Source organism: Oryza brachyantha, chromosome 2 (assembly GCF_000231095.2).
Source record: "Oryza brachyantha chromosome 2, ObraRS2, whole genome shotgun sequence".
NCBI classification, from domain to species: domain Eukaryota; kingdom Viridiplantae; phylum Streptophyta; class Magnoliopsida; order Poales; family Poaceae; genus Oryza; species Oryza brachyantha.
Window position 1 is genome coordinate 3416313 of NC_023164.2, and position 21497 is coordinate 3437809.

General features: G+C 39.6%; 3 protein-coding genes across 5 annotated transcripts; 1 reads left to right on the plus strand and 2 right to left on the minus strand.

Annotated features, from left to right (window-relative positions):
* Window positions 1-744: 744 nt before the first annotated feature.
* On the minus strand, window positions 745-8476 carry LOC102705505 (protein S-acyltransferase 24-like). Of its 2 annotated transcripts, XR_005811120.1 has the most exons (14): window positions 8055-8476; window positions 6978-7118; window positions 6014-6126; window positions 5802-5881; window positions 5481-5644; window positions 4209-4347; window positions 4024-4123; window positions 3285-3342; window positions 3059-3136; window positions 2876-2974; window positions 2547-2625; window positions 2302-2450; window positions 1251-1758; window positions 745-1159 (listed from the first exon to the last, which is right to left on the minus strand). XR_005811120.1 is itself a non-coding variant. In XM_040520929.1 (13 exons), exons 1-13 carry the CDS (start codon window positions 8346-8348, stop codon window positions 1324-1326), a joined length of 1929 nt encoding a protein of 642 aa, XP_040376863.1. In that variant the 5' UTR covers window positions 8349-8476; the 3' UTR covers window positions 745-1323. The 2 variants fall into 2 exon arrangements, 1 of the variants encoding a protein (XP_040376863.1); XM_040520929.1 differs by having other exon boundaries at window positions 745-1758.
* Window positions 8477-11455: 2979 nt separating this feature from the next.
* Window positions 11456-14474, plus strand: LOC102705789 (prostatic spermine-binding protein-like). Of its 2 annotated transcripts, none has more exons than XM_006648321.3 (3): window positions 11456-11646; window positions 13607-13668; window positions 13779-14474. In XM_006648321.3, the coding sequence occupies exons 1-3, from the start codon at window positions 11557-11559 to the stop codon at window positions 14131-14133; spliced, it is 507 nt and encodes a 168-aa protein (XP_006648384.1). In that variant the 5' UTR covers window positions 11456-11556; the 3' UTR covers window positions 14134-14474. The 2 variants fall into 2 exon arrangements, with proteins under 2 accessions (XP_006648384.1, XP_015689605.1); XM_015834119.1 differs by lacking the exon at window positions 11456-11646 and adding an exon at window positions 12167-12208.
* A 441-nt stretch (window positions 14475-14915) lies between these two features.
* On the minus strand, window positions 14916-20429 carry LOC102716473 (pyrophosphate-energized vacuolar membrane proton pump). The gene is made up of 8 exons (XM_006646924.3): window positions 20124-20429; window positions 17406-17980; window positions 16877-17256; window positions 16713-16799; window positions 16294-16624; window positions 15647-16057; window positions 15507-15566; window positions 14916-15418 (listed from the first exon to the last, which is right to left on the minus strand). The coding sequence occupies exons 1-8, from the start codon at window positions 20365-20367 to the stop codon at window positions 15212-15214; spliced, it is 2295 nt and encodes a 764-aa protein (XP_006646987.1). The 5' UTR covers window positions 20368-20429; the 3' UTR covers window positions 14916-15211.
* Window positions 20430-21497: the final 1068 nt, after the last annotated feature.

Genomic DNA, 21497 nt, shown 5'->3' on the forward strand with positions numbered 1-21497 from the left:
ATCTTTTAACATATTCTTAAATACTGCTAAAAAAACTTTAAAATATTTATATTTTGGAACAGATATACTACTCGGTTCAACGTTACTGTATAAGAGTTTTTTTTGTCCTTATATAAATGCAAATGAACTGAGACATATTAATACATTGATAAATCTAAATATGATTAGAACATTTTATAATATGACTAATACGAAGATAACATGTTTTTTTAGTTTATTGTCAAAAACTAATCTTGCCAAATTTTAGTAGAATAAGAAGCTAAACAATACTTTATCATCACAATTTTACTAATCACTACATGAAAAGAACTTTACCATTACCATCACAATTTTTTTTGATGATTTTATTGATCCCTACCCAAAAAGATATTGGTAAAAGTGTCAAACCGAACTAACACTTGCACGTCTTAACATATGCCATATTTTTGACTTTATCAACAAATGGAAAATTTTCTTTTTTACAATGAGATGAACATGTCTAATGTTCTCGAAAGATCTGATCTCGCGAAACCCACGGCTTCCGTTTCGACATCCTGGACACTGGGATCCTGTATTAAACGAACATTCCAATGAAATTCGCAAGAATTCCATAAGCAACAGTTCAATTCAAGTAGAATATGACCTACATAAAAACCTGTGCAAATCTAGTAAATTTCAAAGTTTGGCATGACTTTCAAAGTTAAACAGCTAAGAACACAGTTGGGAAAAGGTGGCTACAAATCACAATAATTATTCATCACAAACTCTACGTGGAGCACTCAGGGTCAAAAATCAAAATGGGGCCATAAGAGAATTTATATGAGAAAAGAGAAGTGATCAAGCTGACAATGTTCCACAAGAATACTCACTTTGCCAAAATGAAAATGCAGGGAATCGACATTGCCACCATTCGGTTCGCTCTATAAATTTACAGTTCTTCAAATATACAGCTATACCTCAAAACAGGATAGTATCCGGACAGCTAACCTTCTTGTACATACAAAACGTTTGACCTTGTACAACGATGCAATTTTGCAGAAAAATACTGTTACCCCTAAACAGACATTCGCTGGTGTTTCTGAGACGCAGGTGAGGATGTTCATGAAGCCTTCATAAAACTTGCGTCTCCATATTCTCAATTCAAGGAGTCAGTTGATTGGGTCTCCAAATGTTACGCACCCTGGCAATGTCAAATGCCACCAGACCAGACCCAAGTGACAAACATTGCATGAATAAATAGCCAAAAGAAAGCTGTGAATATAAACACCTACAAGTTGAAATAGGATTTTTGCTTGGCTTCTCCAAACGGATCACAGGGGCAAAAAACACTAGTCTCTGGATGAATCACAATGGAAGAAGTGAGCGTGCATAGCGGCTAGATGGGTTGTTATGGCCCAGGCCCAACCCTAGACCTAAGGGAGTCTTGTCAGGTTTCTTATTGTGACTGCAACATTTCGATGAGCCATGCGGGTGACGATGGGATTTTGAGTTCCCTTGTGGATCAGCACAACCATGGTCAGTGCCATTAACATGAAGTGGCATGCTCTCACCATTCTGTGAGACTGCACCTCTTGTCATTTGAATCATTCCCAATTCCTCATCAGGTTGTAATGTCTGTTCTACCCTCTCAATATCCTCATTGTACCCCTTCAGCAAGAAGTCAGAACAGTTTTTATGCACCCCATGGTCAAACGGATTTCTGAATCTGCCACCAGGCCCTCTGAGATAACTATACCTCATGGCATTTGCCATCTCATTTGTTGTTAAATTCCTGGATATCTGCAAGGTAGGACGAAATAAATGATTGACAATGTGGAGAAAATATGGTTTAAACAGGGCCCAAATACAAGCAGGAACAATAGTTGCAAGGACCGAGCGACAGTAGTTGCAGTAAAACTCAATAGGGCAGAAAGAAGCCCAATAATAAAAACAATAGGACCAATGGCTGCATGAAGAATCACCACACAGCCCACAAGTAGAAAGAACGATCCCTAAAGGCACTACGGCAGCATTAACACAATGGATTTGTGTTGATATCATATTCTAGACAGAAGAAATGCAGGTAAAATATAGCTAGCAGTTCACACCCAAATATGTTCACACAATGACACAAATGGGTAAAATAAAATGGGAGCATGGTGGCATTAGGTAGTTTGGTCAGAGATTGTGAAAAGGGAATTATACATCAGTGTAATTGAAATAACGAAATACTGGTTCTGAGGAGTTATGGTGGCTTGTGTTAATACTGATTTGATCTGTGTGTCAGGCCTCAAATGGTACAATAACAGGTAAAAAGAAAGCAACCACCAACTTTGTCCATACCTGTGATGCTTGAACTACAGTTAGAGTTATAACGCCAAAGAAAAGGAAGAGGTCCATTACAACAAAAGACACCACCCAAGGATGGTTAGTAGCTGAATAATTAAGCCATCCACCAAATGATGTAGGAGAATCTGGGTCTCCTACTACTCCTGCAAAAAAAAAAGGAATAAAGATTAAGAAATGTTCCATTCTACAAACTGTAAAGGTTTTAAAGAAAGATGTGAAGTTGTGACTTGTGAACATACTTATGACAGCCGTCACACCAGTAATGATCATTGCAGAAACTTCTAGTATGAGGAACATAAAAAATTCCCATTTATTCTTCTGCACTCACAAACAATTGAAGATTAGTCATAAACCTAACAATTTTCCATAAGTAATCGAAAGGGAATAGCAAAACAAAAGGCAATTCATCGACTAGGGGCTGAACAGTTTTAGGAATTTATTTTGTTTTGCCTGCAGACATCAGGTTATATTCATGAATTGGCTGAAAGAAGCAACTTCCAAATTCTGAATTAAAATATTTGACTACAAATAAGGAAATTCTTACAATAAAAGAGAGCAAAATTAGTACCTTCCCAATGCAATTAGAGACCCAAGGGCAGTGATGATCAAATTGCTCAACACAGCGATCACATGTAGAGCAATGTTTTGAGCGTACAGGTCTGACAATCTATTGATATGGAAGAATCAGGTTTTTGAAGTAAAAGTTAAATATAAGGGGAAACAACTGAAGTGATGAACGAAAATAACTTACTTTGCAGGTTATACATAGTTGAGACCAATTGCCAGCGAGAAGTTCAGGGTTGTCTAGACCCCTCTTCAACAATGGTTCCTAGAGACACAAATACTCAAGGTTAACATTACACATTATGTACTATAGTATTATTTCAACTTTCTGAAGGTGGCAATCTAATAATTGAACATGAGATCTGGCAGATTTACAGGAAGCCACATTGGCTCTCTGAATTTTTCAAGCTTACATCATCTCTTTGATTTTGGGCATCTCTTGTATTCTTGTCGATGTAGCCAGGATCTTTTCTGCATAACAAAATGGTGTGGCCATTCTTCAAACAAATTTTTAAATGATCAAAATCGCCTATGTTATGGCATATTACAATTTTATATAGATGTGCAACTTGCAATGCTAGAACATGATGCATTAAAGAGTGTAGGCAAAATAACAAGATCGTCAGTGCTTTAGGACAACATACTAAAGTGTGTATTAACCGATACATAGGTCAAACTAGTGCTACTACTCTAGTAATCAAACTGGTCAGTTTCAGCAAATAAATCAGTTTTCATTTAACTAAAAGAAAATGGCCTTATACTTCCTGGGTAAATGCAAACAAAGAAAGATAAATTTCTGCGAAGTGAGATTAATACTCCCTCCGTTTCACAATGTAAGACTTTCTAGCCTTACCTAGATTCATATGGATGCTAATGAATTTAGATATATATATAAATTATATACTTCATCAATTGATAAATTTAGACAAGGCTTAAAAGTCTTACAATATGAAACGGAGGTAGTATGTTTTAAGCCCTTAAAAAAGGCTAAACAAAGATAGATTATTTTCTGCAAAGTGATATTAAATTGTTAAAAAGCCCTTTTAAAAAAAGCTGACTTAAGAGGGACAACAGGCATGGATTTGTCTATGTGCTTCTTACATGTTTCCTTCTCCAATTTTTGGGATATTGGTACAATAATCAAATGCTTACCTGCTACATTTATAGAACATAACCAATCCAGCAGTAGCAAGGAAAATTCCCAACCATGAAAATAACCCAAATAGTAATGTCATATTACTGCTATATTGTCCTGCATAGAAAAGGCTAATTCAGTGACCCACAAGCAAACTATGAAAGATCGAACCGTCTGAAAGTACATTAAATTGGTAATGTACCTGAGATAACTGAATGTACATATATAACAATCAACCCAATAATAATACACCAAAGTAGAGGGGCCAGTCCTAATTTTGATAGTTTCCCAAAATAACCGTTCCCACCACATCCTCTCTCATGTACTCTTCTAGCATTCCCCTGCATAAAAACAAGCAAATCATCGAAATAGTTCTTAGTATTTCCCAGGAGGAAATTTCATGTTGAGGCTAACAATGAGTCGATGACCACTTTATATCTTTAATCAAGGTAATCTATACTAGGGAATAAGTAAAAGAATACCCAAAACAAGTAGAGGAGCATTCACAATCCACAAATGCTAGTGTTCATCCAACAATACTAATACCCTCTGATCAAAACATATAATTTTAAGATAACATTTTAATTTCTATAGCAAAAGAATCAATGGTAAGTTGCAGGCAATATACATAATCTATTGGGAAATAGCAAGGCATGGAGCACATCCATTCACCATGATAATAGTAATGCTTGCTATTAGGTACTCCCTCTGTCCCATAATATTGTACTACCTCTCCCAATCAAAATTTGTCCCAAAATACTACTACTTCTCCACCAACTTCCTCATATCAAAAAATCACAAGCATCATCCATTTAATTTCTTCACCTACTTTCTCATCTCAACCAATCACAACCATTTCCCACCTCAACCTTCAATCACCCTCAAAAAATGGCAAAAGTTGTACTAGTCTGGGACAAAGGGAGTATAAAAAAATATTGTGAAATTGTTTTGCCTACAGCTGAAAGCTGATTATAGGCCTTAATGCTTATAAGCGACCAAAATAATTTGTGGGTAAAATTTTTTATGTGTTCTTGGCGACTTAAAAGCCAATGTTGGAAAACAAACTTTGACAAAAAAAACCATCAAAATCAACTCTAAAATTAGGTTCTTAAAATTCATGTTTTGGTTGCTGCTGATAAGCTGAAGAGCAAACAGTAGAGGTAACAATTTCAAGGAACAAGCGAAATAGACTGCAGAAACAAAAAGCAGCCAAAAACTAACACATACTCATGTTAAGTGTATTAATGAAGTTATTAATTCCCCATCAAATGGCAACATTTACAGGCTGATGGACACTTGGGAGGCTAAAAGCTACTCCTCTGTTCCACATTGTAAGACTTTCTAGCCCTACCCAAATTCCTATGGATGCTAATGAATTTGGACAGATTATACAAAACATATGCATGATTCATGAATGAATTGGCAAATATCCATGTATGATAAACAAAAATTGGCAAATATCCATTGCACTCACAAGGAAAAATGCAGCTTGCCGATGATTCTTATCAGCTGCAAGTTGGGCTGGAGTTAACCCAGTATTGTCTTGCACCATAAGATCTTCCTTTTTACCAGCCTGAACCAGCACAGTGCATGACTCCAAATTCCCCCGGATAGCAGCCCAATGCAAAGGAGTACAACCTAATGAAAGCATTTCAGCTGGAAATGAGTATTGGTCTCCCAGTAAAACTACTACAGGGGGGAACATGCTTGAATGCTTGTTGCTATCCTAGTTTTTCATGATCTACATAAAGGTAGAAATTGGTAAGAGCTAGAGAAAAGCTAACTCAATACATGCCTTCTTTATCCTGTCGCCCCCTATATGCACCCAAAAACAAAAGGAGGCGTACGGAATCTGCAAATCCTTTATAGGCAGCCCTAGAAATGTTAACAATAGAGAAACATCAATAGGAGCACCATGGCCATGTGAGACAACACATTAAGGGACAAGAATATGGAGTACCGCAAGGCTCCTGTTTGAAATAGATCAGAAAGGGCAAAGGTACAAACCAGTGCAGAGGGCTTCTTCCATCGTTATCAGGGACATCAGGATCGGCATTCCATTTTGCAACAATATGATAAAGAAATGATGTTTGACCATACTGTGCTGCAACATGCGTAGTCTGCAGTATAAGCACAGAGGCATTCCATGAGAAATACTCCAAACACAAGCTAACTGCACTGACTCTTGATTTTATTTTCTACCCCAACTTTTAAGATCAAACCAGGATTTTCTCTACAGCAGATACCCTATTGTATTGAACTAATCTGCATAAGTAGTGCCAATACAAATACAGGTTGACATCAAAGTGAATTAAGTCATTTGTGTTCCAAACCTATCTTTGTAATGACGACTGGCTTGTCTATAGTTTGCTTCATTAACCTTATTGATAACCTCAATGACAAGCTTAGGGCAATAATAAGCCCTGTTGATCACCTCAAAAACAAAATATGCATGCTAAAAGAAAAAAGGTACAAATATAGGATCTAATTGCAAAATTATAATACTTGCATATTTTAATTCCATCCTAACAACCCAAACATTATTATGGTAGAGACAGAATTTATTTATTTGTTATAGAATGGAAAAGGTGGCAGTGTTACAATATTCTTAATCTCTGTGCCACTTAATAGAACTTTTTTTTGGCACTAGAGTTGGTAATAGTTTTATGGTATCTCACGAGAGAGAAAAAAACAGTTTCATAATCTTGCGAGAAGCCACATAATCTACTGTGAATTAAATTTTAATCTGTATGAAGTTACAATGAAGCATCTTAGTGACTGATATAGGAATTATACAGCAAAGAAATGGTAAACTTTTATTTACCACATAATCATTATCGTGACATTGCAACATAACTTGAGTAATAAACAGTTGGCCACCAGGTGAACTAATCAAAATAAATTAGACAACAGAAAGAGAGCATATAAATGTGAAGGAAGCATGGATACAATTGATAAGTCAAACACAAACCTGATATCCGTATAGATCAGCAGCATCCACCTTAGCTCCTTCTTTCAGAAGTAGTTCTGCAACTTGAATATGGCCACGCACTGCACTCCAGTGAAGTGCTGTTTGCCCTGTATGGTCTGTAGCATTTACATCTGCTCCATGCTGTCCAGACAACAAGCTGAGAACTATCATCCCACCAAAGCAAAAACCAACTGAAAAGGATAGCACATACTATAGAGCAGTAAACAAAAACATGGAACTCAAGAAGGATATAACTACATTGTTCAACACAAAACCTATAACTAAACAATGACTTTGAAATAAGCATTCCATAACATATTGATTGGGATCAGCCGGTCAGCATATAGCTGAGAAAGCTGGGAAAGTAATCCAAATCAATCCAAGGTTACATATTGATTGAAATAAGTAACCATCTTAAAGCTAACCACCAAATCAATCCAAGGTTACAAAGCTGGGAAAGTTAATTTCAATGGGGTTTACTGCGTCATCTAAACAGTTGGACATATCATTTAAATGAACAAACTTCCTAAAATCCAATGTGATTCAGCAAAATTCTTCGAAAAGCTTGCTTGCCTGAGAAGAAATGGTAAAAGGCAAGTTCGCAGGGCTCCAAAGTACAAACAAACCTAAGACCAAAAGAGCTGCAGATACCCACCTAACACCCACATTCAACCCACATAACATCCACCCGACATACAAACAAAAAACATGCAAAAACAAGTTCAAAAAGGTTACATTCCGTGCGTGCATCAGCAACCTCTCGGCAAAAGGTATATACATTCCTGTCACTAGAAGCAAAAGTGAGTAACGTGAACCAAAAATCTCCTCTCGTTGAGCCCCAACCCAAAACCCACCGAGATTAAGAAGAAGTAATCAATCATTGCCTACTATACACCATAGCACATTTCCAGCGGGAGCTAACACCAAGACCTCACCCGCGCGCTCCCGCTGCTGATCGAGAGGGCAGAAATCGAAATCGCCAAACGCGCAGCTCGAGACGTACTGACATTCCCATGCCTCGAGAAGCTCGGGGGGTGGGGGGGATTGGATTGGGCGGGCCGCGGGCGAGGAGGGTACCTCGAGGATGTACTGCGCGGCGGCGACGCGGTTGTTGAGGGCGGCCCACTGGAGCGCGTGGTAGCCGAGGGCGTCGGGGTCCGTCACCGACCGGCCCTCCCGCTCCACGAGGCGGTGCAGCTTCTCCAGGTCCCCGTAGGCGGCGCCCGTGTAGACGTCGTCCTTGAGCGCCTCCGCCTCCGCCTCCCCCTCCCCCTCCACCTCCCCCGCGTCCGCGCCGGCTCCGGGGAAGGTGGCTGCGGCGGCGGCGGCGGCGGCCGTGGTGTCCTCGAGCACCTCGATCTCCGACGCCATGGAGACGGAGGAGGGAGGAAGCGAGGGATCGGGGGCGGGCTCCCGGGATTGGGTCGCGGCACGCGGAGGTGGCTGGCGACGGCCCTCGTCTCGGGGCGTTTTGATTTGACTGGTTTTTTTTTTCTTTCCTTCTTCTTTCTGATATTTTTATTATTATTATTCCCTGTATTTTTGCTTTTGGCGAGAGGAAGGAAAGGAAGACGGCCAATACAGCAGGAGAGGGGGCCGCGGGAATCAGCCGATGCAACCACGGACGAAGATGCCCGATGCCGAAATTCCAGTCTATTTTGCTTATATTTATAAGTAAAATTTAAATTTTTAATCTTAAAATTTAAGTTGATTTAGAGTTGTTTATCGTGGTTTATTTTCAGCTATGGTTTTTAAGATATCTATAAACACTTATATAAAAATTTATTCGTAAATTATTTTTTATTTATAAATATATCATTTGTTTTCTATTTGAAAAAGCGAAAGTTAAAACATGACTACATTCTTTTCTTCAGGACCACGCGGCGACGCCTGACTTGTGTTTTTCTTTTTCCTTCACTGCTTGTAATAACATGCTCCTCCGTTCTAAAACATCATTTTAATAATTTTAGTTTTGTAATACGGTATAAGTATTTTTATTGGTTTTTATTATTTCAATTATTATAATGATATTAGAGTTAATCAAATATTTAGAAAGAGAGTATAGCACATTCAAAATTTAGAATAATCATTCAAGTGACTAAAATGAAATCTTCAAATATCTTCCTAGTATATGTTAAACAATCTAGGTAATTTATATTTTAGAATAGAGGTAATATTTGGATACTACTCAGAACATACTCCCTCCGTCCCAAAATAAACCAATTTTTCACTTTTTACCTACAATTTTTGACTTTTCGTCTTATTAAAAAAAATTTCGATTGATATTTTTTATTAGATGATAAATCATAAATAGTACTTTACGTGTGACTAATTTTTTTCTAATTTCCTAAAAAAAATTTAAATAAGACGGATGATCAAACGTTGGACACGAAAACCAAAGAATTAGCTTTTTTGGGACAGAGGGGGTATTTGATTGGAGAGGTCTATACTAAGGAGTAGGCTCAGCATGTCCATGACTGATATGTACCCAGGCCGCATTCAGCCTCCCTCTACATTAACTAAGCCTCCCTCGTTCTTCGCGTGCACGCTTCTCGAACTGTTAAACGGTGTATTTTTTCAAAAATTTTATATAAAAAAATTATTTAAAAATTATATTAATCTATTTTATATTTTTTAATAATTAATTAATTATGTACTTAATCTATTACTGTGTTTTCCGTGCCACCCATAAATTAACCTACACCCGGCTAGCGGAACTCGGCCTCAGCGTGTGTGTTTTTGTCAGGTGTTTTGATATGCATGGATGGGGAGGAAAGATGGCCGACTTTCACTTTTAAGTAACACTGAATAAATTTGCTTTCGTCAGTTTGTAAAATTGAGAGGAATACATCATTTGTGTTGTATTAACATGTTAACAATAACTCTTGTTTTAATATCACTGAAATTTCATTGCCATTTATTTTACAAATTATAAAAGCATATATCTGCCTTCCATCAAATCAAATCTGATGAATTTTAACCCATCCACCTATGTGTTCTAGTTAGGATATTATCAGTACCATCAAAGACCAAATCCAACACAATGTAACTCTTTTTTTTTTTTTTTGTTATTGTTCATAGTATACGTCTTCCTTGACCTTAACAATATACTCTCTTGATCTCTTCCCCATCGGCTATCAACCAACATGAGTAGGTAGCCATTGGAGAAGTGCACTTTGTTAAAGTTGACAACTTGGCATGTCTTCAAGAATAAACTGCAGATTCGATATGGCTGTTTCTAGAGCCACATATGGACTTGATCATTTCAATATTTCATAAAACATTAATAGGGTTCATACAAAAGGGGGTGTTAAAAAAACTCGATAGAACGTGGCGGATTCAGCTTTTTTTAAAATGTCTTTAGAGTATAATTTTTGACACATATATCATGCATAGAAAACTCTGAAGTACTTATGCTTACATCATAGAATTTATTTATGAGTAAAATACATAGTCAGTTCTTAAAATTAAGACCCGTAAACTTAAAAATTATACATTTAGATTCTTAAATTTGGGAGTGAATATCTTATATGTTCGTAAACTTAAAAATTACACCATTAGATCCTGTCATTTAGGTACGTAAACTTTTAAATCGCATATGACAATTGTTAACATTTCCTGTCCTACAACAACGTGTGGTTTGAACTGCACTTTTAGCTATTTTTTTATAGACCACTCTTAAAACTTTGCTTTCATTTGAGGCCATCCTTAAAATTATATTTTTTTTTACATTACACTAAATAAACCATTGTGGTGGTTTAGACTATCCCGAATACCTTTTCTCATAGTTTATAATCTCCTTTGTGATAAATATATAAGACTATACGCAGATGGAGATTCGCTGGCCGGAGCCTATGTATTTGGGGTTGTTGCTATGTATTACAATACAAATATTCGAGATGGTCGAAACCACAACCATAACAGATTTAACCGGTCTAAAATAAAAATACATGTTTAAGCCGGTCCAGTAAAATTTAAGATAATAAAACATGAATCAATGTATAATTTAGGCCATGTTTATTTCTAAAATCTTTTTCCAAAAATATCACATCGAATCTTTAAACACCTAAAATAAAATATTAAATATTGATGAAAATTAAAATAATTACTCAGTTATGGAAAAATCGTAAGACGAATATTTTGAGCCTAGTTAGTGTATGATTAGCCATAAGTGCTATAGTAACTGACATGGGCTAATGACAGATTATTAGACTCAAAAAATTCGTCTCGCGGTTTTCAACTGAAATCTAAAATTTATTTTATAATTAGACTATGTTTAATCCATAAAAATATATCCATAAAAATATATCCGTACACACCGACATAACCTCTCCAAATTTTTTTTGGAACTACCCGACCTTGCTCTTAAAAAACATGGCCTGCTGCCGAGATTCCGGCCCATCCACGAGGATGGCCCGGGATACCCGGCCTTCCAAACCGGCCCTGATCGGATCGTCACAGCACGGCACGGGACAGCTGCTGCTCTGGCCGGGAAAAAAAAAAACAGTGCACTGGATTGGCTCTCGCCTCATCGTCGATCCTCTCCTCCTGCTCCTCCTCCTCCTCCACACCCCACGCCATGGCTGCGGCGGCGGTTGCCTCCCTCCTCCCCGTCGCCGAAGCAGGCGCCGCCTTCTTCCACCGGACTCCGCCTCACCCCGAGCCCAAGGTACTCTCCCCTCCCTCCTGGCAGCCCTCCTCCGGGCCTACCTGCTGACAGCATGGGGCCGCCGTAGATTGGAGGGAGGAGAGATCCGCCCGGACTCTCGGGGAGTTCTGGTTCCCGCGTGCCGTCTAGTCGTCTGATCCAAATTAGTTGTCTTTTCTGTTAAGAGAATTAAGCCGGACGGTTTGCTGCGAATCTGTTAGATGCGCGGCGGCGACGAATTCGGGCTCAGATGGTGAGCTGAACCCCTCCGTGAGCCACGTTAGGCCGCCCCCCCTGGCATGTAGATTTATTAGCTTGCTAGAGGAATTTTTGGTAGTTGGTGGTGGGGATTTGGTCCACTCTTTCCAGATTTTTCTTATGTTGTTCATGGATATTTGGATTTACTCTTTTCAGTTTCATTATGTTGCATTGTGTTATATTTTCTTTCGCGTACTGTCCTTACGAGGAGGACAACGCAATGCGCGTACGGCTAGGATATAATGTGCACAGAGGAATTTAGGAAGTTTATGTAGTTGGGACTTGGGACTCCATTGTTATGACGAATGGGGATCTAGTTGATGCTGTGCGTACCTTTTCTGAATTTACCATTTCTATGTTCACAGCGCCACTCGCTGACAAACTTATGGTCCAATAAGTTTTGTGGTTGTCAGGAACCATGACATTTTCTGAGTGTTGTCTAGAGTAAGGCCTAGATTTGTGTCGTATAGACATGCATTTACATAGTTTCTGTGCAATAGTGGCTTTGCAAGGTATTACTGCAACTGTTTTTTTTTCCCCTTAACCAAGTCTGAACTGAAAACCAGGCGAACTGTTTTCTTTTCCTTGACCAGGCAAATTGGTTTTTGAAACCATAAAGTAAAGTATATTTACTCTATCATCCTTTATAGTTTGCTATGTTTTTTTGTATTATTAAGACATGCGAAGCTATGACCAATCGGCCATCCATTAATATATACCTTCTATAATTCTGTTGCTGGATATTGGAATTGTTTCAATGTTTTTAATGATTGCTAATCATCCATACAAACCTTACTCAGAAAGCACAGTTGAATGCATGGCTGAAGTTCAGTTTTGTCAAATAATCTGTTCGTTATGACATAGTGATGTGATTTTATGTATTAAATTTTACCAGATAGTTATTTTGCAACATATTTGTTTTTGTTTTGAAAGGATTGACCACACTCCTGTTTATCAATATTATTCTGCTCAGCTGAATGGAACAAAATAAGTAGACTGCCATTCAACCTTTAAAACCTGTTGATTTTAGTCAATTTTAGGCATTCCAGCCAATGTGCAAAGACCAGCAACTGCTTGATGAATTTAGGCCCCCCCCCACATGGCAGCGAAGGCCTGTCGTGTTGCCCTGTTGTAGTTACCTCCTTTGCCCCTATTCTCTTTCCATATTACTAGTCTATTACGACGGTCATGTGTTATACTAATTAAATGTAAATAAAGTTAATACTCATGTAAGGAGCTGCGTTGTGGCCAGTGGAACAATATTAGCTAGTATTGTAGCCTAATTTTATGGCTAGAGGATGTGTAGACCGAGCTGTCTGACTATTCACCTAAAAATTACAAATGTATTTGTGTTGGATATTGGTGCGTAAGTGTGTTGCGTAGTTTGGGAGTACATGTATTATAAGCTAATTTACTGCATTTTGTTCTTAAATTTATATCTGGAATGATACACCAGTATTACTCCATTCTTGGAGCTAAACTGGAATGAATACCATACTGGAGTTAAAATATGCTCCATATAGCCTTGTCATTCCAAAAAAGACATTGTTTATCCACCTAATATCTATCATTTTCTCTAATAGTGAAATATAATAATAATAAACTTGCGGCTCTGCTTTGGTCCAGTTCTCTACACTCGTACACTTATGAGCAACTCTGCTTTACTCCAATCCTCCGTTGTCATCTTTAACCCCCTCTTTTTCTTTCCTGTTATGGTATCCAGATGTTGTCATTGCAAAATGAAATCTTCATTACTTCTTGTGGAGATCGGGATTTGATTGATCGGTATGTTGTATGCGCCCTTTGCAACTCAGTTCTGCATCCGTTCGTGACTCTAGTCATGTTACTTTGTTACCTCGAAGCTGAGGTTTATTTTTATCCTTTTTTTCCTAAAGGATCCTCAGCAAAAGCAAAACTGAAACGATGCCTGAGAACAAGGATGACGGGGAGTCTGATGATGATAACGATGAGGAGGGAGACGACGAGGATGCAGAAAATCAAGGCGACGATGATGGTGGTGATGAAGATGCCTCAGAAGAGGAAGGGAACGATGAGGACGAAGACGAGGACCCTGAAGCCAATGGTGAAGGAGGGAGTGATGACGACGACGGTGGAGAAGATGAGGATGAGGATGAGGAGGGGGACGACGATGATGGCGACGGAGAGGGTGAGGATGAGGATGAGGATGAGGAGGAAGAAGAGGAAGACGACGATGACGTCCCACAACCGCCTGCCAAAAAGAGGAAATGATCCATGAGTAACAGCCCTACCTTGCCAGCAAGAACGTGTGCTTTGTTTGCCCTGTGCTTTAGCGGTTCACGGTTACTGGTTAGCTTGTAGGGGTTTTAGCTCGATCAATCAATCAGCCATAGCCTAGTTTGAGAACAGGAAAAGGAACACTTAGTTGTGCATGTACTATTTAAAAGATTCTTCTTTTTTTTTTATCATGTCTCTCTTCTGATTTGCTATCAATTTGTGTTTGCTTAGCCCTTTTCTACATTGTTGTTGTACCCTCCAGACATTAGACATGAATGGATGTACGTAATAATGCAACCATGCAAGTAAGATGGCCTCGTTCTTGTTTTCCTCGTGCTCCAATGGATGAACGGGTTTTGTGACGAGCTGGCATTCCGCATTAGCAAGTCAATTTATTTGCAAGAGCGGTAGAATTTAATTTATAAGATTTGGTGGCGCTTATTTGTAACAAATATCTAGCAGTTATCAAAAGATAATTTACATCTAGGGAAGAGCTGAGGGAATCAGGGGGTAGAGCCTGGTAAACAGTCTGGGGGTGGAGGAAAAAGCTAAACAATATATTTACTAATAAAAAATAATTTATAAATAAAACTTTTATATGCCTATTCTTATGAGCCAAGGTTGAAAAATAAGCTACAATAACAAACCCCAAATAACTCTAAATTTAGATTGGAAGTTTAGATTTTGACTTATAAATACAAACAGAAGTAAAAAATTAAGGGCGTCCATTATGGAAGCTTCAAATATCTGACCATGGTTACGATATGAAAGCCAGAGACATTAATCATCATCATCATCATCATTTTATCGCTAGAAAATGGCAAATTTTTTCAATGCTCTCTTGTTCGTTGTTCCACAGGACGACTTATGCAGCTGGAGGCAAGAGCTAAAAGAGGACCAGAGGAAATTCTGGGATCAAAACACAAGGTTGGGACCTGGAACTAGAACAAAAATGGGAAACAAGGTAGACAATTGTGTCGTCAACTCGAGGAGCAAATCATGACATAATAGTCCGATATATTGCTCTTCCCCAACAAAACTACGGCCTTCTGAACACCCCAACGTCGCCGGTTTAGAACAACTTGAAGAGGATGCCACCGTGGGTGGCGAAGAAAGGCGCGAACACGAGGGATTCGACCGCCATGAGCTTGATGAGGATGTTCAGAGAGGGGCCTGAAGTGTCCTTGAGAGGATCTCCAATGGTGTCACCGATGACGGCCGCCTTGTGGGGGTCAGAGCCTTTGGGACCAAGGGTCCTGGCATGCTCTGAAGCTCCAGCCTAAGAAGAACAATGAAAAGAAAGTTGAAGGTACATGCAGGATTGGACCCAACAAGAAAAGGAAATGTGCACTGGTAGATATCTGTACCTCAATATACTTCTTGGCATTGTCCCAAGCACCGCCAGTGTTGGATGCAGAGATGGCAATCTATGAAAAGGCAAAATGGATAAGGGAACTGTATCCGTTGGGAGTAATTGTAACCCTCAAAATTCAGAATCGGTACCAACCTGAACACCGGAGACGAGAGCTCCAGCAAGGACTCCAGAGAGGGTCTCGACGCCAAACAAAATTCCGACAATAAGTGGTGTGAGCATAACGAGAGCACCAGGAGGGATCATCTCCTTGATCGATGCATCAGTGGAGATCTTGACACAAGTTGCATAGTCAGGCTTAGTTGTGCCCTCCATGAGTCCAGGGATGGTGTTGAATTGCCTGCGAACTTCCTCCACCATCTTCAGCGCCGCGCTGCCTACACTCTTCATGGTCATTGCTGAGAACCAGTATGGGAGCATAGCACCAACGATAAGCCCAATGAACACTTTTGGTGTCAGAACATCAACTGTAGAAATAGCTGCACGGCTCACAAAGGCCCCGAAAAGTGCAAGTGATACCAAGGCTGCAGAGCCAATGGCAAAGCCCTGCAAATACAAAATTACGAGAGACTTCTTTATCGAGGAAACTTGCCATAAAAAGTGGTATAACAACGTCATAATTAGAAACGACCACTTTCTAGGCATGATTGGTGTCTTGAGGAAAAACAGTGTAAATTTTGAGTAAATGTGAACCTACAGTATCATGGAAACCAGGAAGAATCAACTGACTATTTGGGTGCAAGACCTGGAATTTTAATATGGAATGGATAGGCAATGCATACCTTCCCAATTGCAGCAGTTGTGTTTCCGGCAGCATCCAGTGCATCGGTTCTCTCACGAATTCGGTGGCTCATGCCAGCCATTTCAGCAATTCCTCCAGCATTGTCACTGATGGGACCGTAAGCATCGATAGCAAGACCTGTGGCAATTGTGCTCAGCATTCCAAGAGCAGCCACAGCAACACCATACATGGCAGCAAGGCTGAAGCTGAGGAAAATACTGAAAGCAATAGCAAAAATAGGGATGATGACTGATTTGTAACCCAAAGCAAGCCCAAAAATGACATTAGTGGCAGCTCCAGTTCTGCAAGAATCAGCAACATCTTGTACAGGGCTGAAAGGGAAAAACAGCAGAGTCATCAAAAGTTTGAAAACAAACATAAATACAATCACCATATCAATCATAAGCAAATCTTAAATACCTATATGCATTGCTTGTGTAGTACTCAGTAACAAATCCAATGATTAGTCCAGCCCAAAGGCCAACGGCCACACATAAGAATAATTGCCTGATAAATTAACGGCAGAATGAGGATATATAATATAGTAACTATATGGTTCAATGATCAATGTAAAAATAGCGTACCAGCTATGCACTGTCTTCTGGGCACCAAAGTTAAAAATGGTGAAGGTGTAAGGAAGGCCCAACCAACTGACAAGTGCAATGCCAACAGTCATAACAGCAGTGGAAATTATAAGTTGCTTCTTTAGAGCAGGCTCTATTTCACTCACAGCCTTTATCTCAAAGAAATCAGTTGCAAACAAGGTGGTTACGAGACATGCTATAATTCCCACAGAGCTGACAAGAAGGGGGTACACCATGGGAGTAAATTCATGGTTGATTCCAAAAGAAGAGATTGATGCCACAACAAGTGCAGCACACGATGATTCAGCATAAGAACCAAAAAGATCTGATCCCATTCCAGCAATATCTCCAACATTGTCACCAACATTGTCTGCAATGACCTGCAAGCAGAACAGAAGTATTCTTATATTCCAGTTCAGGTATAATTATTGCTTCTCACACAATGTAATACCATGATGGTATGGACAAAGATTTTCCTAACAGAATTTACAAATTGGGAGTCTTTAGAATTCGTGTGGAAGATTCTTACAGCTGGGTTTCTGGGGTCATCCTCAGGAATATTTCTTTCTACCTTCCCAACAAGGTCAGCACCAACATCGGCTGCTTTTGTATAAATACCACCACCTACACGGCCAAAAAGAGCCATAGAAGAACCACCAAGTCCATAACCAGTAATAGCTTCGAAAAGACCTTCCCAGTCATCACCATAATAGATTCCAAACAAGTTAATTGCAATGTAAAGGACCAAGAGACCACTGGCAGCAAGCAGGAAACCCATAACAGCACCAGATCGGAAAGCAGTGATAAAAGCCTTCCCAACACCCTTCCTAGCCTCCAGAGTTGTCCGAGCATTTGCATAAGTTGCAATCTTCATTCCAAGAAAACCAGATACCAGAGAGGTAACTGCACCAAGCACAAAGGCTATAGTGCTAAAGATAGCATTTGCAAGGGCAGGCTTGCAAGTTTTGTCCTTGCTGTAGTGACAAGGCTGGCTCTTCGTGCTGAAGCCCTCAACAGATCCAAGGAAGAGGAATATAAGAATTGCAAAGATTCCCATGAATAATCCGACATACTTGTACTCAGTGAAAAGGAAAGATGTCGCTCCTATTAACAAAAAGAAAAGAAAAAATATTGAAGATGAATTTAGTTCAGGTCGTATCCATGCTTACAAAGTAAACACAAGAAATGAACAAATGCAACATGACACTAATATCACCACTTATATTTGCTAAGGGAAGTTTTTGTGACATCACTAACAAGCAGGCCCAAATTGCAAAGAGCATGCTCAACAAAATTCTACACAAACATATTCTTTCATATCAAGGTAAATGGTAATAGTTCATCTGTTTTCCTATAGGCACCGAGATAAAGGGGTTAGAATAAGTTTTCAAAGTATTTAGTTACGGTTTCCCACTTTTGGTGCTGTCGCAATCAGAACAGCATCATAGGCATGTATCTACATCAAACCGATGACAAACCTTAACTACAGATAAATGGTAACAAAGAAGGTAGTCCGAAAAGATGAATTGTTTGGTTAAATGAGAACCAATCAAAACCTATCCACTAAAATCTAGTCCATGCCGAGAGGTATGCAATAATGCAGCCAACTGGCACTGCAACAAGAACCAACCGAATCTAATCCACTAAGCTTACAACCCATCAAAACTACTAACTGCAGAGCCAAAACTCTGGCTCAGTTTATTTAAAGAGCACCAGGCAAAGGATGCGGTGAAAATGCTATTTGGCAAGTCCTGTAAAGCCAATCATGGGTGACACTGATGCATAGGAAACTCCCATCTAAGCAAGCAGCCATTTCCATGTAGAACATGAACATCACAATCAAGCCAACACAGCCTGTGTGCCAATATATTTTCTGAGATGAATAGCTTGGATCCTTTGCTCAGAAACAGCAGCTGGCACATCTTTGTAGCTATTCTCATATTGATTTAACGGAACTAGTAACTCTAGCATATGATCATACAACAAACAGGTAGCACTAAAAATATATTCCATAGTATGGTACCGACCCACAAGCCAAGCTTTTCATTTATTTATTTTTGACTGGGGATACAAGCCAAACTATTTTACTAGCAGGTATCTTCTATAATGCAACAACTCTTCTGAGGAGTGTCTACATGGATCACCAAAATGGACCACACTTGCAAAATGACAAATATTCTGGTGAGTTGGTTGAAATTTACTCATAGAAACGCAAATGTGGATCCCAAAGTGATAATAGATTCTTGACCTACTATCCTTGTTAGGACCTGCAGCGTGAGGATTTAGGACCACGTGCTGCACGACTGCACAAACTTATCTTTTCATTTCATCTTTGACCCCACTTCTGAGCTTTCTCAGACTGCAAGAACTTATCTCTTCATCTCTATACCCCCACAGCAATACCACCACTTTGACCAAGAACCCCACAGTCCCATAATGCTATTTCAAGAAGATAAGCAACTAATTAACTAAAGGACTAGTAGTATATCAATTCTGAGACAGACTGAGAGCACGCTAAAGTGAAAGTTATTATAATCGCTGCTTCTTAAAGCTACAACAGCCAGCAGCAAATAGTTTAATGCGTCGTTTAGGTCCAACCAATGTGGAATAATATAGTGTAATATTGATCACGAACACACGAAGTAAACACACATCAACAACTTCAGAAAAGGACTGTAAAAGAAGACCGATGCTTTCAATTGTAACGTACAGTCTGCGCAATCTTCCATCGAAATTATTCATATTAAAAGCTCGTTTCTTTGACGCAAGTAAGCTCATAGTAGTACACCAGTAGTATCAAAGTATCAAACACAGAAAGAGCTCATGCCATCGTCCATAGAACTAAACAAAAATAATTGCACTTTTTTACTTGAATTTATCGCTTACAAGTAAGCAATAGCCAAATCCCGCCTAGGAAAATAGACGGTGGGAAAGATTAAAATAAATATTCAGCTCGATTGAATTCATTTTTGTAGCGGAAAATAATATGAATTTGATTGATTTGATTTGCCCCCGACCATCGCCCGGAGTTCCGGAAGAACACCAACTCGCGCCAAAATCATCAATCAAACCACGCAAAAATCCGACAACATTTTTTCCAAGCGAACTCAACCGTAACGAAGATCTACCGAAGAGGAAGCATCTCACGATCCCCTCAACCTCGAAGCCCCCCCAAAACTCCCTAAAAAATGCTCAAACGCGTACGCACTCCCACGTACGGCGGTGGCGGAGCCCCCGCTGAACTCACCTTCGGAGATGGCGTTCTGGATCTCGGCGCACTTGGAGACGACGTTGTGGTCGTTGAGCCCCTCCTCCTCCTCGATGAGGTAGTCGCTCGGCCCGCTCTTCCCGGCGCCCCCCTCCCCGCGCCGCTCCGGCGTGAGCCTCACCTTGGAGACGAGCACCCACTGCAGCACCGCGAACGCGATGCCCACCGCCGCCGCCACCGGGATGAGCACCTGCGCCGCCAGCTCCGGCAGGATCGCCGCCATCCCTCCTCCCCCGAGCCGAGAGCTACCCTCCAAATCACAACCCCGGCTTCCCCCCCCCCCCCCCCCCGGATCGGAGAGAGAGAGAGAGAGAGAGAGAGAGAGAGAGAGAAGGTGGATGGGAACTGGGGGAAGGGAGGAGAGGAGAGGAGAGGAGACGCGAGGGGAGGGGAGCCGCCGCCTTATAAAGGAGGAGAGGAGACGACGGCGGCGAGCATGGCAGAGCACTGAGAGCTTTGCAGCGAGGGAGGGAGTGATTGCTGGAAATTTTTTTATTTAATTTTCTAATAAATACTCCCTCTATAAAAAAACGAATTTTTCAGTTTTCGTGTCCAACGTTTGACCATCCGTCTTATTTGAAAATTTTTCAGAAAATTAGAAAAAAATTAGTCACACGTAAAGTACTATTCATGATTTATTATCTAATAAAAACAAAAATATCAATTGTAAAAAAATTTGAATAAGATGAAGAGTCAAAAATTAAAGGTAAAAAATGAAAAATTAGTTTATTTTGGGACAGAGGGAGTAATTTATTATCAAAACTCTGAGAAAAATATACCTTTTGACCACGCCATTAATATTGATGTGACGAAACATTTGTCACGTCATTGGTCGGCGTGGCAGGCGTGACAGTCTTGCCACACCAACAACAATGGCATGGCCAAAACCTTCACTTTAGGAAAAAATTTGTTTAGTGGTTTAGTAATAAAATTACTTGCTAAAAAGGTTTATTTAATAAAAAATTTCTGATTGCTTCTGCCGTTACTCGAGGGGGTGTTTTGGGAATTTTAGGGCTCTTTTGATGAATATTCTTTTCGTCCTAAAATAAATTGTCATCGGCTTAGTTTTAAAATAAATCGCTCGTTATCTCCGTTCTAAAGTATTATCATTCCTCGGTATGAGTTGAAATGTCCCTTGTCTAGTTACATAGCCGTCCCAAAATAAATTAATGGCTAGAGTTTAATTTTGTCCCAAAATAAATTACGAGTGCTACTTTGGCTCCATGATATATTTATACATCCATCTGTTCAATAACTTAGCTGGGAATGATTATATTTTGGAATAGAGGCAGTGATTCCACGAGTTGAAAAGTTTTATTTCTTTAATACTCCTTACCTCCTGGTCCCTTAATA